General features: G+C 39.5%; 1 protein-coding gene across 4 annotated transcripts; it reads right to left on the reverse strand.

Moving 5' to 3' along the window:
- Window positions 1-196: 196 nt before the first annotated feature.
- Window positions 197-14,380, reverse strand: LOC118515272. Of its 4 annotated transcripts, none has more exons than XM_036061963.1 (3): window positions 13,835-14,380; window positions 13,615-13,735; window positions 197-5,952 (listed from the first exon to the last, which is right to left on the reverse strand). In XM_036061963.1, the coding sequence occupies exon 3, from the start codon at window positions 5,948-5,950 to the stop codon at window positions 665-667; it is 5,286 nt and encodes a 1,761-aa protein (XP_035917856.1). In that variant the 5' UTR covers window positions 5,951-5,952; window positions 13,615-13,735; window positions 13,835-14,380; the 3' UTR covers window positions 197-664. The 4 variants fall into 4 exon arrangements, with proteins under 4 accessions (XP_035917856.1, XP_035917858.1, XP_035917860.1 ...); XM_036061965.1 differs by having other exon boundaries at window positions 13,615-13,760; XM_036061967.1 differs by having other exon boundaries at window positions 13,615-13,766.
- Window positions 14,381-14,748: the final 368 nt, after the last annotated feature.

Raw genomic sequence — 14,748 nt, forward strand, 5'->3', positions numbered from 1 at the left:
CTTTCCTATGAACTTGGTTAGCTTCATCTACTCAGTAGAGCATTAACCTGATATCATGGAAACTGATGTATATGTCAGCAGCGTCTTGACGTTGACTGACGATTGATGTATACAACAAGGTCCTCATTTTGAAAGCGTCTTAAATTGGTTGTGTTGCAATCGCAACAGGTAAAAATCCTGAGGGATTAAATTGAAATTGAGGGTAAATTGATTCAAATCCAATTCCTTTTCTAAATCGGTGAACCAGTTTATTTTATTTGTTTTTTTTTTTTTTGTAGATTTTGGTTACACACAGCGAATAAAAACCTAAGCGTCATGAGTGTTAGACTACCACGGCCGGTAATATCCTAATATTTAAAACATGCCTGAAGAGTTAAGTGATATTTATTGATAATCCGTCATCGATCCAATTCGTCTGTAGTCATAGGTTGCAAATTATATACATTTTTTCTTGATTTCATGTACATATCTCAATTTCCAATACATGTATATTTTATTGCGTTGTGAAATTATTGATCGATCTTACTAATTCTTGCTTTATTCGCATAATTGGGGACTTAAATCATTATCTTCACTTCTCGATCACCTGACAATACCATGTAAGGTTTATTCAAATTTCTTGTAAGTAAATTTAAGAAAATAAGGTTGATGTAAGCAAAGCTGCTCATATAACTAGTACGCTTGCTCGAATTGTGCTGTATGCTTTCATCCACATAATATCTCCAAATTCAAATAAATATTTAAAATAATCCAAAACCGTTTTGAATTCGTCAAGTTTTTCCACAAGTCTTTCAACAGATCCTAGCACAAAGTCTTCTTTTCTAAATGTTGCTGAATCAATAAAAGTTGTTTCAATCATGTCTCTTGCAATGTCAAAATTGTTATGAATAATTGCCGTCTCGTAAACACTATTGCCAGCCACATCGACACTCTGAATTAGATCTGAATGCTCTAATGACTCACAGAGCTCAAGTAACTTGAATGCCCTATTATTATGACTTGACTCACTTGCTGCAATGTAGTGGAAAATATTCCATCCGTTGTTTTTGTTGATCATTGTGCGGTCAAAGTCGGCTTCGATCAAACACTGCACCATGAAGAAACAGCCATTTTGTATGGTCATGTGTAATAAATTTCGACCATGCTCGTCAATGCTCTCCAGATCGGTTGTTTGGTGCAGCAGAAATTTGAGAGCCTTAATAGATTGATCATGTATCAATCGTTTACCCTTGGGCATTAAACGCATGACCGTGACAATAGTTCTATTAGTAATGGGTTTTTGGATTTTTTGGACGACGTAATTCATCATGGCCACATTTCCCACATGGGCTGCTCTGGCCAGAAGACTTTCGAAAAGGTGATCTTTCTCAAAAACATTTTTGTCGCTGTACTCTGGCAACGGTAATAATACAGTTTTGGACTTTCGTACACAGCAACTCTTTGGAAACTTGTCATTAGCTTCGTCGGATGATTTAGTTTTGATGTTTTCGAAGGCATCGTCCACAACAATCGTTGTATCGCTAACGCATTCGATGTTCAGAAGAAGGCACAACTGCTCGAGAAAAATCTTAAATGATCTCATACGACCTAACTCAATGGCTGATAGTAGAGCTGCACACAGACTGAGTTTGTTCTGTTTTGGTGGCGGATGCAAATCGAATTTATCGACAAGAAAACATACAATGTTGTACGCATTTTTGGCGAGTGCGGCTTTGATGAGCTGGTCTCCCATGCTAGACAAATATTCCTCAGGCTTGTCTAGATGTAGAATAAACTGTTCAAATAGTTCGTACGCTTTCTTCGCAATACAATACTGCAATGCTGTTGACTGCTCCAAACGTTCGCGTTTATCGTTTATGTCAATTTTCCTTTCCTTTAACAAATGATCCACTGTGTATTCGGATAAGTGTTTGCGATCCTCAGCAGATGCTAATTGATTGACATAATGATATGCTTGTATCAACAGATTGTCGTTATCGTTTGAAAACAGTTGTGCGCATAGTGTAGATATGTTGATACTTGCTCCGAAATCTAAAAGAGCTTTAATGGCATTTTTGTTCCACATGACAAAAGCATAGTCTAATGCCCTCCAGTGGAAAAGATCATCTCTTGCATCAATCAGATCGATCTTATTGATCGAACTCATCGTTTCCAGCAGTAGCAGCATGATGTCATGGTTATCGTGTTGCAAAGCTAAGAGCAGAGGTATCCGACCGCCAGAATCTCTGGCGGTTACGAGCGAAGCATCATTTTCAATTATCGCCTTAACCTCTTCCAACGATTTGTTCATAACAGCCACGTGAATGTCCATTTTATCATTTTTTCTAACAACCATTTGATTGAAAAATTCGCGTATTCTATCAAAGCCTCGCATCCAAAACATTTGGGATTTGAAGTAAGAATCATCTTTGAGTTTATGCTGGTTTTTGAATATCCACAAAGCTGCCATATACTCTGCAAAAGTTTTATGAGCAAAGAGCGGAATGTTATTTTTAAATCCGACTATGATTCCGGTCTTCTGATCTCCTTGCTCTATTTCTTCCATGATGTCTAGTAGTTCTTGCTTGGATACTATTTTATCGACATATTTTTTATCGAATAATACGTATATTGCCATTATAGCGTGTACTCGTTCGAATTGTTTGTTGAATTGTTTAATTTTACGGTTAACATGGATGTTCTTAGTTGCGGCCATGGTCAACTCGGATTTGTCTATGTGTAATATTTCCAATTTTTTATCTACAAAGGACTTGATAATTTCGAATGATTGAAGTTTGACGTTTGAAAAAACCAGGCGGGAAATTGTGTTCGATGAAAAGTTTATATGCTGCCTGATGATTGGTAATAATGAGTCAATTGCCAAATGCAGTAAGAGTGGCGCACTTACTAAATCGTCCAAACGATTGATTAAAGTACTATACACAGCGCTCAACACAGCTGGTTGAAAGTTGTTTTCCAAATGCTCATACTCGGTCACCTCGCTTAATAAATGTTTGTGTAGCGATAGTATTTGATGGTAATGAGAAAACGGTTTCAGCTGGAAGATTCTACAATTTGTAATAGCTTTCTTAAAATCATCCTGAAACTCGTATGGCCGGCTCGAAAAATAGATGTTACGTATTCCATCAAACTTGCTGAACCCTGCGAAGCACTTGATTACAATGTCAGTGTAATCGGGAACTATTTCATCATACGCATCCAATAGCAGGACTAGTTGCTTTGCATTGAATTTGCTACAGAATAGACGCAAGAGAAAGAGTTGTTCGAAAGGTAGACATGTTGTTTTACTCTCATCGAGCACGACTTGCCCATTGGAGAAGCACAATAAGCTTGCGCCCAATTCTCTACTTTCTTCTTGCAGTAAGTTTGGTTCAGCAAGCGCGAGAGAAACCAAACGGTACAGTATTTGTATCAACTTTGAATCGCTAAGCTGATTTTGATCTTCCTTTAATCTATCAAATATGGAACAATATTCATTCGCGTTTAGTCTCACGACAAACAGTGATGGTTGAGAATCCGCTATACGCCACGCAAGCCAAGTGAAATAAGTTGACTTTCCAAAACCAGCCTCGCTCAGGAGAACCTTACATTTATTCCTGTTTTCGTTATCAAACAGATTGGTAATGTCATGTTGTTCTTCTTTTTCGGCTAGAGCTGATTGTACTGATTCATATACTGGTTTGCAAACAGGCTCATGAAATGCGTGAATCATTTCATCAAAAGTGTATGTTTGATGTCCAATTGAGCCTTTTAAATATTCAAAACATTTTTTGATCTCCCGATTAGAATGGCCAACAAGAGCTCTTGATGGAGAGTAAGGTTCAACATCTCGTTGTATATAGCTGCATTTGATCTTTTCGTAGTTGTGCCTATTAACGTTTGTCCTATCGGTAGCTTTTGTTTCCGCGTAATAATCCAAAACTTTGAACATAAAGGATAACTTGTCTGTTTTTTGTACTATACTTTCAATTGAAGTGGATGAACCAAAGAAGTATAATTGATTGTTGTCCAGGAATATCTGGTTTCGTGCCTCTTGAGTAAGATCACGTACTAGTAAAGATTTTTCCGAAGGTTCTTCCTTCGCTGTGAGTGGCGACAAGATTATGAGCCTATGCTTATGATTGTTTAGTTTTTCTTCAAGACGACGTGTCATCTCAGCTAATGAATTGTAATTGGCTATTACGAGCATGTCTAGAACAACAATTATGTACAGCACCGAACCCAGACCTGAATCATTATATTCAAAGATATTTTCAAGAATTTCCTCCAACGCTTTGCTTTGATGGTAGTTGGATTCAAAAATAAATAAGCATTGAGTTTGCAGTACGTTCAGAGTTTCTAGTATGATCATAGCGCTGATATTCAAATCAACCGAGCTACGATAGTGATAAGTTCCAAAAGCAGATTTATTGCAAAGAAATTGGAAGAAGCAAGAACTTTCCAACCATTTGTGATCGATTAAACCATGAGGATACTTTTGCTCTAACGTTGCGATGTATTCCTTGGTTGATGTTTTCAATTGAGTGTAAAAAATGTTGCGTTTCAGTTTTTGAAATGTCGTATTCACATAGTTTGAGTTTATTTCTAACACTTCTTTGTATTTCAAGACTTCAAATATTGAAGTACACAGAGTATCAAAAACAATGTCCGATTCAATATCTGTCAATTCGGCAAGAAGCTGCTTCGCGTTACGGCGAAGTATTTCTTCATCAGGAGTGCAAATCAACACAAACTCGGAATAAAACTGCGCAATTTTTTCATCAACCTTTGTGAAATAAGAGTTTTGGTTGTTCATCGAGTTGAACGCATCTTCCATAGCCGCCATCGAACAATCTAAGTCCATCTTGATTCCTTTTTGTCGAATATCGTTCCAAACATCGTTGTCTTTAGATTCGTTTTTAGGTAGAAGCTTTTTGTACTCCGTGAGAAATACTTCACGAATTTTACCTAAGGCTGAAGATTTATCCGCATGTTGAAAAGCTTCTTTAAACTTGTACGTGTGTTGGACTGGGGGCGAAGAAACTGCAATGATTTGGTCTGATTTTTCGATTATGCTGTTAACTAAAACAGCGTACAGGTTACAAATTATAGTATTACTGTTCATCGTTTGTTGGCCATGAATAGATTTAGCTAATAATGTTCCCAGATAGCTTAGGCTAGCATCTCTTAGCTTTTCGTTGAGTTTTTCCCATTGGTTGTGGATGTTGAATTGATAAAACTTTGCATCAAGGTCCTGATAGCATGAGAATATGTAATGCGTGCTAGGATTAAACTCTGAAAAGTATTCAATCCTTAAATCTGGATCGATAACGGCATTGGTACATAAACAATAATAATTATTCTTCGAGAAAATGGGATCAATTTCAAGAAATGACTTAAAGTGCACAGCAATAGAAAATGGTGATTTAGGTGCAAGAAATGCATTTGGTACAATTAACTGTTCTGCTTTCTGTTTCTTGTTCTGCAAGATTGGTGTGTTGACGGTCTCTTGAGTTGTAGAATTTTGTAATGTGATCTCTGGAGCTGAAGAAATTTGTGCGTCGGTTTCTTGGGTTGAATAATTTTGGGCGATGGTTTCTTGATTTCTTGACGTATGCGGTGTGGTTGTAGATTCTGGAGTTGTGGAATCTGTTGGTGCCTTATGCTTGCACTGCATGTATAATGATATCTTCTCTAGTGGCCTATGAAACACAATATCGTCGAATTTGCCTCCTTGTGGGTCTTCGAGTGTGATGCTAAAGTTGAAATTGCCATGAACTTGGTTCATATGATAGCTACGCACCGCAGTCAGCATTGCTATCAGCAAAGAATACGATGTTCCATGCGTCGTTCCTACGACTGGAGTCTTTAACCTCTCCATTGATGTAGGAGTCTGCTCTACTGATTTACTCTTGCTATGCTGTATCGTATTTTCATTGTGAAAATGTTGAATTTCCTTGTCCAGATTCATTTCTAAAAAAAGGAGGTAGCAATTTGTGTAAAGTAAAAATGGTTGAGTAGTTAGAACAAAAATACATTTAGAGGATGTTATTGAGGAGAATGGGAAATTTCACGAGCACAGAACATGAATGAGAATGAAATCTAGAGTCTGTTCAAGCTGAGTGAATGTTTGTCCAGGCCAGTGAGACCAGTGAAATAATCGGTGGTAGAGCAACGTTATTTTGTTGTTAAATTGTGGGTAAATGAAGTTTGATTCCACCGAACTGGCCAAGGACACTCTCGATCCTTGCCAAATATGTTTTCCGTTGAAGGAGGTTCGGTGTTTGACGATCGTTACGTCTATAGCATTCCGTTATGGTGCCTTAAGAAAATAAGCAGCTGCATCAAGAAACTCCCACGCAGCTTTTTCTTCTTCCATGGCACTACAACCCTGAACGGTCTCGGCCTGCCATTTATGGGTTTTTGTGACTTGATTTTACCCATAGCAAAGTAGTCAGCTCTGCGTACAGGGAGGCGGTATGGATGGGATTAGAACCCCGGTCCTGCCATGTGAATTTGGATCCTTCCCCGTAAAAAAAATGTTGCTTTGATCAAGAAATAGCGGCTTAATACCTTTAAAATACAGCTTGCTAGCCGAATATGGGGGCTTATACACTCTTAAACTTTACCTCGAGTGCTAATTTTACATTTTACATTTTAATTGCTTACAACCCGTGCGTCGCCTGAAAACTTCTGTCTAGTATCCGCGTTCCAATTTAATACTGCCAATCAAAGCTTCCGTATGGTGGTTCGAAGTTTGTTTTATGCCAGCATTCTATTTTTGGGCTACTGGAAGCTTTTGCAACACTTACAGCATGCATTGTTTTTGCTCACATTTCTAACACCATTCAAGAAGGCATTTTCAACATCATTCACAATAAGGTGTTAAGTGATACAAGCTGTGTGGAAAGCATGTATTCATAAAGAATAAAAAAAACTGGTCTTTTGTACAAAATCTGCTATATTTGCGATGTCGAATGAAACCACCGCAACTGCATCACCAGCCCGTAAGATAAGCAAATTTTCATTGGTAAACAATCCAACATGAGGTCACATAAACTCTAACTTACATAAACTTACATATTTTTGCTCAGCATAAACAGCAATTATTTTAAACGAGGAAAATATTGAAGAAAAATTATCGTTTAATTGCAAGAGCGAAGAAAACGGTGATGAATCACTTGACCTAGATTGAGATTTATGTGACTATGAGAATCAAATTGTGAACGAAGAAATGATGAAAAGAATTGTTCTTATGATTCAATCGAAATGATTTTGAAGATTTTTAGAGCAATATCAAACTGCATATCGTCAAAGTGTGGTCCAAAACTACTCTAATCAACAACTGAAATTAAAGGAAAAGAATATTGGCACAACGGAATTGAAAAAAATATTATCAATTAATGGAGGTAACTATTTCAGGCAAGAGAAAATCTCAAAACAAGAATAAGATTGTTTTTAAGGAACATTTCTCTCAAGATACATACGTTTTCACTTAACATATTGATTGATGGATTGCTATTATCCAAAAGTAGTCCTACTCATTTCTGGCCAATTTTGATGAACATTCATGAAATGCCTAATATTCCTTCCATGACCGTGGCAGTTTTTGTGGATCTTCTAAACTTGGAGATTTAGAAGCTTACCTATGCCTTCTAGTTTATGAAATAAGTTTTCTTATTCAAAATGGCAAGCGTTTATCATCCAGAACAATACATGTGAAGTTAAGGGCCTTTATTGCCGACGCTCCTGCTAGGTCGTTCGTGAAAAGTAACTAAATAAAATGTTCATACGCCCGGGATAAGGCGAAATATCAGGGAGGAAATGCCTTGGTAATTTTTTGTGTTCTTTAGATATTGTACTTCGTCAGCAAATGCGGTGCTGACCATACGGCGTCAAGCCGTCATAATTGAAAAAAAATGTTCATATGAATACCAACTATATTTAACTGACTTTTTAAGACCGGCGCCGCTGTCGCCTCGGCCACCGGACCACCCCAATCCTACTGATTCCTGGCTACTTTGGTGCGGATAAAATCAAGTCACAGAAAGCCAGAAATGGCAGGACAAGACCTCTCGAGGTTGTAGTGCCAATGAAGAAGAAGAAAAGGATGTTGTTTAATCCGATCCGCTGCATCATTTATATGGCGGATTTACAAAACGGCTCCTGTTTGGATGGCGTGATGGAACTTTCGGTTTATCGACAAAATGGTCAACCAAAGATTTGCAACGAGTTGTACTTGTACTCTCAAAGATTGCATTTCATTCATAGAAATTCATAGATCTTTTCATAAGTTGGCACATCTTAGCTACTGGAAGGGTACTGAATTCAGCTCTTTTTTTACATTATGCAAGCGGAGTGGGTTTGAAGGATGTTTAGAGTGAGGACGTTGACGATCATTTTTTATTTTTTATTGTGCTATGACCATGTTTTCATCAAAACTTTAAAAAGCATATTGCCATGTAGCTGGGAAGATATTCAACAACTTAGTGCACGAATTCAAAGACGTGTGTGTGCCACGAAAAGTATCTCATCAGCAACATACATAGTATTATCTAACATTTTAAAATCGAAATCATTATGTCCCTGAAAGCGATGTTTAGTTGTTTTGGGATCAACGTTGACTAACAAAATTTGAATGTTTGCGTACATGAAATTAAATCCTTTACATAGTTGTTAAGCTTAGATTTCCATTTTCCAAATTCCAAATTCTTTTTCAAATTTCAAATTTCCAAATTCCTGATGAAGTTTTTTTTTACAATCTGTGCATTCAAGCGTTGTAACTGATGCAGCTGTTGAACTGTTGTTAACATCTAGAATAGAAAAAAAAACTGCATACTGTCTTTGATTTCAATATGCCAATGAAATACAAGCCATCCCCAATAATCATTGTTTCATAATCAAATACATTCATATTTTAATATATCGGAGGATCTTTGTTTTTCTCTTAACAAGATTCGTGCTTTTCTTCTGCCATCTTTTTTCCATCCGCACTTTGAAAAATATTTTCTATAGTGGGAGTGCTTGTGGCGTTTAATGTGTAATTGTCACTTTCTAAGTAAAGGTAAACCGACCGTTAAATTTACATTACCTCATCAGATTGTGAAGCATTTTTATCTACAAACCATAATTATCGTGCAAATGCCGGAAAGACAAAATTTTCGGTTTTGGTGCTTTGCTTTTGAATCCATTTTCTTGTTGCGACGAGGATATGCCACTCAATTCGTCTGCTATCGTGTTCGCTTAATATTTAGAATCTATGTTTCGGCGTTTCACTTCACATAATATCTTATGCCATGATGTGAATGCTACTATGAAGACTATGAAGAGATGAGTGTTTCTTAACTTTAAGCCAAAGCAGAGTTGTTTTGCTTATGGTTGGTTCTAATACCCATCCTTCCGGAACAACCGATATTTTCTTACATCCAACGACATTCACAGTATGCACAATTGCAAAAGGCATTTTAACTTTCTTCACTTGTTTTGTTTCACCCCCCCAAAAAAATCCAACTCTTTTATAGTGTGTTTCACCTTCCTTAGGCAGTGGTATGCGCTCGCGCGTTGCGTTTTTGACGCATGTCTTGACGCGGAGTTAACACGCAGGCTCGGCTCAACACGGTCTCCCTAAAGGACAGTCACGTCCAACAGGCATTCAAATCCGCTTTAGGAGAGCGCTCTACTACCAGAAAACGAATATGAAACTACGAGTGAACGGTGGAACGCTCTAAAAACAAGCGCTAGCTGATTCGACAAAGATTGTAGAAAAGTGACGAAAAAACTGCACATACCGAGTAATGCAGCAGCGGTATAGAACGCGGGCATGCGCAGAGGAATACTCACGGCTCAGGAGAGAAGAGAAAAGAGTTCACCGCACCAAAAAAACACTTTGGGAAGAGCAGCGGGTGCGGGAACTTCAAGAAATCAAAGTGCGTTACGGACCAGGAAGAAAGTTTTACCAGGAGATAGCAGGTCGCCGAAATAACTTTAGACCTAAGGTGACCTGCTGTCGGAATAAGGATGGGGATCTGGTCAGTTACCAGCCAGAGGTCCTCTCGCGATGGGCTCAGTACTTTGATGAATTGCTAAATGATCAGTTCAACGAACAGCTAGAGGCTCCACTAGCAGATGATATCATGCTACTGCCACCTAGCATAGATGAAACACGAATGGCCCTCCGTCGGCTCAAGAACAACAAGGCACCAGGCACCGACGGAATAGTAGCCAAACTGATCAAAAACGGTGGTACAGCACACGAACAGGAAATTCATCAAATTATTACTGAGGTATGGGATAGCGAATCGATGCCTTGTGATTGGAATCTTGGTATCATCTATCCCATATACAAGAAGGGAGATAGGCTAGAGTGAAGCAACTATAGGGGTATTACGGTGTTGAATACCGCCTACAAGATCTTCTCCCTACTCCTACAAGATCGACTTGTCCCATTCGTTGAAGAGATAGTCGGGAACTATCAGAGAGGATTCCGAAACGGAAAATCAACCACTGACCAGATCTTCACGATGCGGCAAATCTTGGAGAAGATGGCGGTACAGCAGCTCCACTCCTACCATCTCTTCATTGATTTCAAAGCCGCCTATGACAGCATAGCATGGGTAAAACTGTACGACGCAATGAGCTCTTTAGGAATCCCGGCCAAGCTTACCAGGCTTGTAAAAATGACACTGGCCAATATCACATGTCAGGTGAAGGTGGATGGAAAACTCTCAGGGCCCTTTGCTGCAACCAAGGGCTTGCGCCAGGGAGATGGGTTTGCCTGCCTCCTTTTCAATCTGGCGCTAGAGAGAGCCACCTGCGACTCGGAGGTGGATACTTCGGGGACCATCTTCTGTAAGTCAGTCCAGATCCTGGCATACGCTGATGACATAGACATCATTGGTTTGAGGCTCTCCTATGTAGCAGAAGCTTATCAAAGGATCGAGCGTGCGGCACAGAACCTCGGGTTGGAGATTAACGAGGCGAAAATCAAAATGATGAGAGCACCACTAGCGGCCCTGCTAATTACACTGATTTACGCAGGGGTGATGTACAAATAGGTGACCGTACCTTCGACCTATCAAACTTCACCTATCTGGGGTCAAAAGTCAGCACCGACAACAACATTGATGTTGAGTTACGCGCAAGGGTGCTGGCTGCCAACCGGTCATACTACAGCCTAAATACCTGTCGCGACGGACGAAGCTGGGACTGTACAGAACATTTATAGTCCTAGTACTCACATACACCTCTGAGACATTGACTCTGTCCAAAACTGACGAAGCCCTCTTAGCCGCGTTCGAGAGGAAGATGCTCAGAAGGATTTTTGGCCCTGTATGTGTGGAAGGACAATGGAGGAGCCGCTACAATGACGAGCTCTACGAGCTGTACGATGATCTCACCATCGTGCAGCGAATTAGACTCGCCAGGCTCCGGTGGGCTGGTGACGTCATGAGAATGACACTGGACGACCCAGCCCGTAAAGTCCTTTTAGGAGGAGTCCGAGGAGGCGTGGTAGGCCCAAATTGAGATGGAGTGATGGCGTTGATGCGTCCGCAAGAACGGCCGGGATAACGGATTGGCAGACGACGGCGCTAAACCGTGAGCGGTATCGAGGATTATTGCAGCAGGCCAAGACCGCAAAGCGGTTGTAGCGCCTGATAAGTAAGTAAGTAAGCTTGACGCAAGGGTGGTAATCGCTCTAAGTTCAGCTTTGCGTTATTTAGCTGTCAAATGAGATTGATATCAGCCAAACTGCATTGCAAAGCGGAAAATTTTTAGAGTATAGTTTTTTTTTATTAGAGGCTTTATGCAACCACATTTATTTATGGCACAAGAGATATCAGAAACTTGTTTTTGAGCGATATTTTGCAATGTTTACGACTTCTTCCGAAATTGTTTGTAGAAAAGACAAATTTTCACATTTACAACTGTCAATTGATTGATGTACTGCGTCCGTGCGTAAAAATCAAACTTATGTTATTTTCACTCAGCGTCAAAGACGGCGTCTATCTAAATCCATAAATTTTCAGAAAACGCAACGTTTGACGCAGAACCGCCTTCCACTGCCTTACTGTTTCAGCCAAGGTCAACCGCTTAATAATGGAATTTTTGATGAAATAGGAGTTGTGATGATATCTTCGATGGTCGACTGTTTAGAATGCTCGTAAAGTATGGCATGTAGTCAGCAAACCATTGTTTATGATCAACATATCATTGACAAAACCTTCAGCAAATAAGAAAAAAACACTCAACCGGTATGAATTGTTGTCTATGGTAATATTTGCTGTTTAGTGTTCAATTGTCATGGTAGTTTAGACCTACGCTTCTATTGAGCTTAAGCAGCACCGAAGAAGCTTTCCTTTAGAAAAGTGGGAGCAAATAATTAGCACTCTACAAAGGAAACAGTTGATCCATAACATCTGTTATACAAAAAAGCTTAAATTTCAAAAAAAAATTGCCCGATCCTCGCCATAACTGCTCGCTTCATGCGCGAATGCTCGTTACGCTCTTAGAGCAGCTCAGCACCATACCAGTTTGCCGTTGGAACGAGCAGCACAGCACACACCCGTTCGCTCTCGCGTGCAGTGGCGCTCAAACATTTTCTCGCTTTCCGCAATGTGCCGTGCACTGCTCGAACCATGATCCTCCGCTTGAGAGCCCCTGAGTGCGAGAGAGCGAACACACGTGTGCAGGGGCGCTCGAACTGTTTCTCGCGCGCCATTTTGGTACTGGCATGCAGCGCGCATTATAAACCGTCTGGACACCCCTGCAAATTTCTGCTTCTCTCTTTTCTTATTCGCTCTGCCCTGAGCACGCTGAGCGACAGTCGTGTTCTGAATGTGATGGGGGGAGGACGTCGCACGCGCACGGATAAGCCGAAGCGCATGACCCGGTGTTTAAATGCAGATAGTGTTATGATTTTTCGTGTATTTGCGTGTAGGTGAGCTGCGGTAGCCTGGAGATTCACTCGGTGATGATCGATTCGTGTTTGCCGCTTCCCGTAACATGTTTTCTGCGAGAGATGAGGTATGGTTCAGCATCTCATTTACGACGAGAGTGAGAAACATGAACGGGTTTGTGTAATAAATAAAAAATCATTCATTCATATCACAATCTAATCCTAGTGTTATTGTTTGCTTTGTTTTGATTTGCGCTGCCATAGCGCCTCTGGCCTATGACAGCTTGGATCCGAAGAAAATGGGTGAAAAAACTACGTGAAACCACGCGTTCGAACTGTTAAAATTACCTAAATCTGCTGCTCTCTAAGGCAAGATTTAGTATCGAGATTTAGGTAAAAGAACTCGAAAAACGCCATAAGCCTGCTATAAAATGTCAGTTGGGAAAGAAAATGCCCACTGCGCACTGTCGCATCTATCAACGGGCCACCATCACATCTATCAACGTAGCATAATATCTACGTCTTTTTTTCTAGATTCAATTGGGTTGATTCATGAATGTTGTTATTGAACAAACTACACTGTCCGGCAAATAACATTTCTTGAATGCTCATAATCTTGGTCTTAGTATTAGGAAGGTCAAAGAAAATAATCTATCTACAGTAATTTATTCCACGTATGTTAAGCAGAATGTTTCGTTGTGTTTTGAAGTAGTGACTGTTGCTTTTTGCACATTACTTACCACGTAAGTTAGAATCTTCAAAAAAGAATGAAAACACTGACTTAACACAGGAAATTGTTTCTCCTACTGTTAGCTTCCACGGGTGGGTTGTTTGAGGTTTCGGATGAAATGATTTTCCAGGCTGGAAATGGAAATGACGTTCTTCACTGTAACTTGATACCAGTAAAAAATGTACATTTTTGAGAAGATGAGACGCTTCACTGATACGTTTGTCACTCACCACGCAAAATTGATGAATAACAAACTCTTGGTAAAAATTATCACCAGCTAAGCGGCAGTGTACCGATTTACACCAACATAGATTTGTTATCTAGTGACTGTAAACACTTTTCACTTTATTGCTGGATGGTATTTCGGTGGATGCTCGTTCTTATCAACGAACTGTACTCTGCAGCAATATTTATAGAAATGAGTGGAGTACCCACACATGTTACACAGCTCTGCTCGGCCTTATCTTATCTACTGTAAAAGCGCTTTTAGACGGAAGCAAGTTTCGCTCTTTGTTAAGGTTCATGTTTGCTTTCATTTCACTGAAATTTCGTTGTCTTTTTATGTCAAAATGTCTTTTTATGGACGCTAAAAAAATGATAGAAGATTTATAGAAATGGCCTAAATTACTTAAGATAAAAATTGATGGAATTTAAAAAAACCGATTACAACACTAAAATAAAAAAATAACATCCAAAACATAATTTTTATCTTGTGCTCCGCTTTCATTAACCAGCCCGATTCATTAACCGATTCGTGTTTGCCGCTTCCCGAAACATGTTTTCTGCGAGAAATGAGGTATGGTTCAGCATCTCATTTACGACAATGTTCACGAAAGGGGGTGGTTGTGATATATTTTGAGGATTGAAGTGAGACTGTGTGCACTCGTATCGCTGGTCGGTTTGCAACTGTGTATTCGTTTGTCCATAATGATTTACATGTAATTCGAGTAGTTCGTGTAAGTGTATAACAGTCGAGTAGTCCTAATCTTAATCCTTAATTGTCTACTGTTTAATTCGTGAAATTTAAATGCATGCTCGAAAATTGTAATATTAAATCCTGTAGTTCAAATGCATGCAAGATTATATAATTATTCTAATTCCCACATTCCCGGCCACCAAAGAAGGAACTTCTTTAAATTTCATG

This window comes from Anopheles stephensi, unplaced genomic scaffold, assembly GCF_013141755.1.
Source record: "Anopheles stephensi strain Indian unplaced genomic scaffold, UCI_ANSTEP_V1.0 ucontig129, whole genome shotgun sequence".
Lineage (NCBI taxonomy): Eukaryota > Metazoa > Arthropoda > Insecta > Diptera > Culicidae > Anopheles > Anopheles stephensi.

Excerpts from the sequence above, each read along its gene's own strand:
- LOC118515272 (XM_036061963.1), bottom strand. The coding sequence starts at position 5,950 with ATGAATCTGGACAAGGAAATTCAACATTTTCACAATGAAAATACGATA.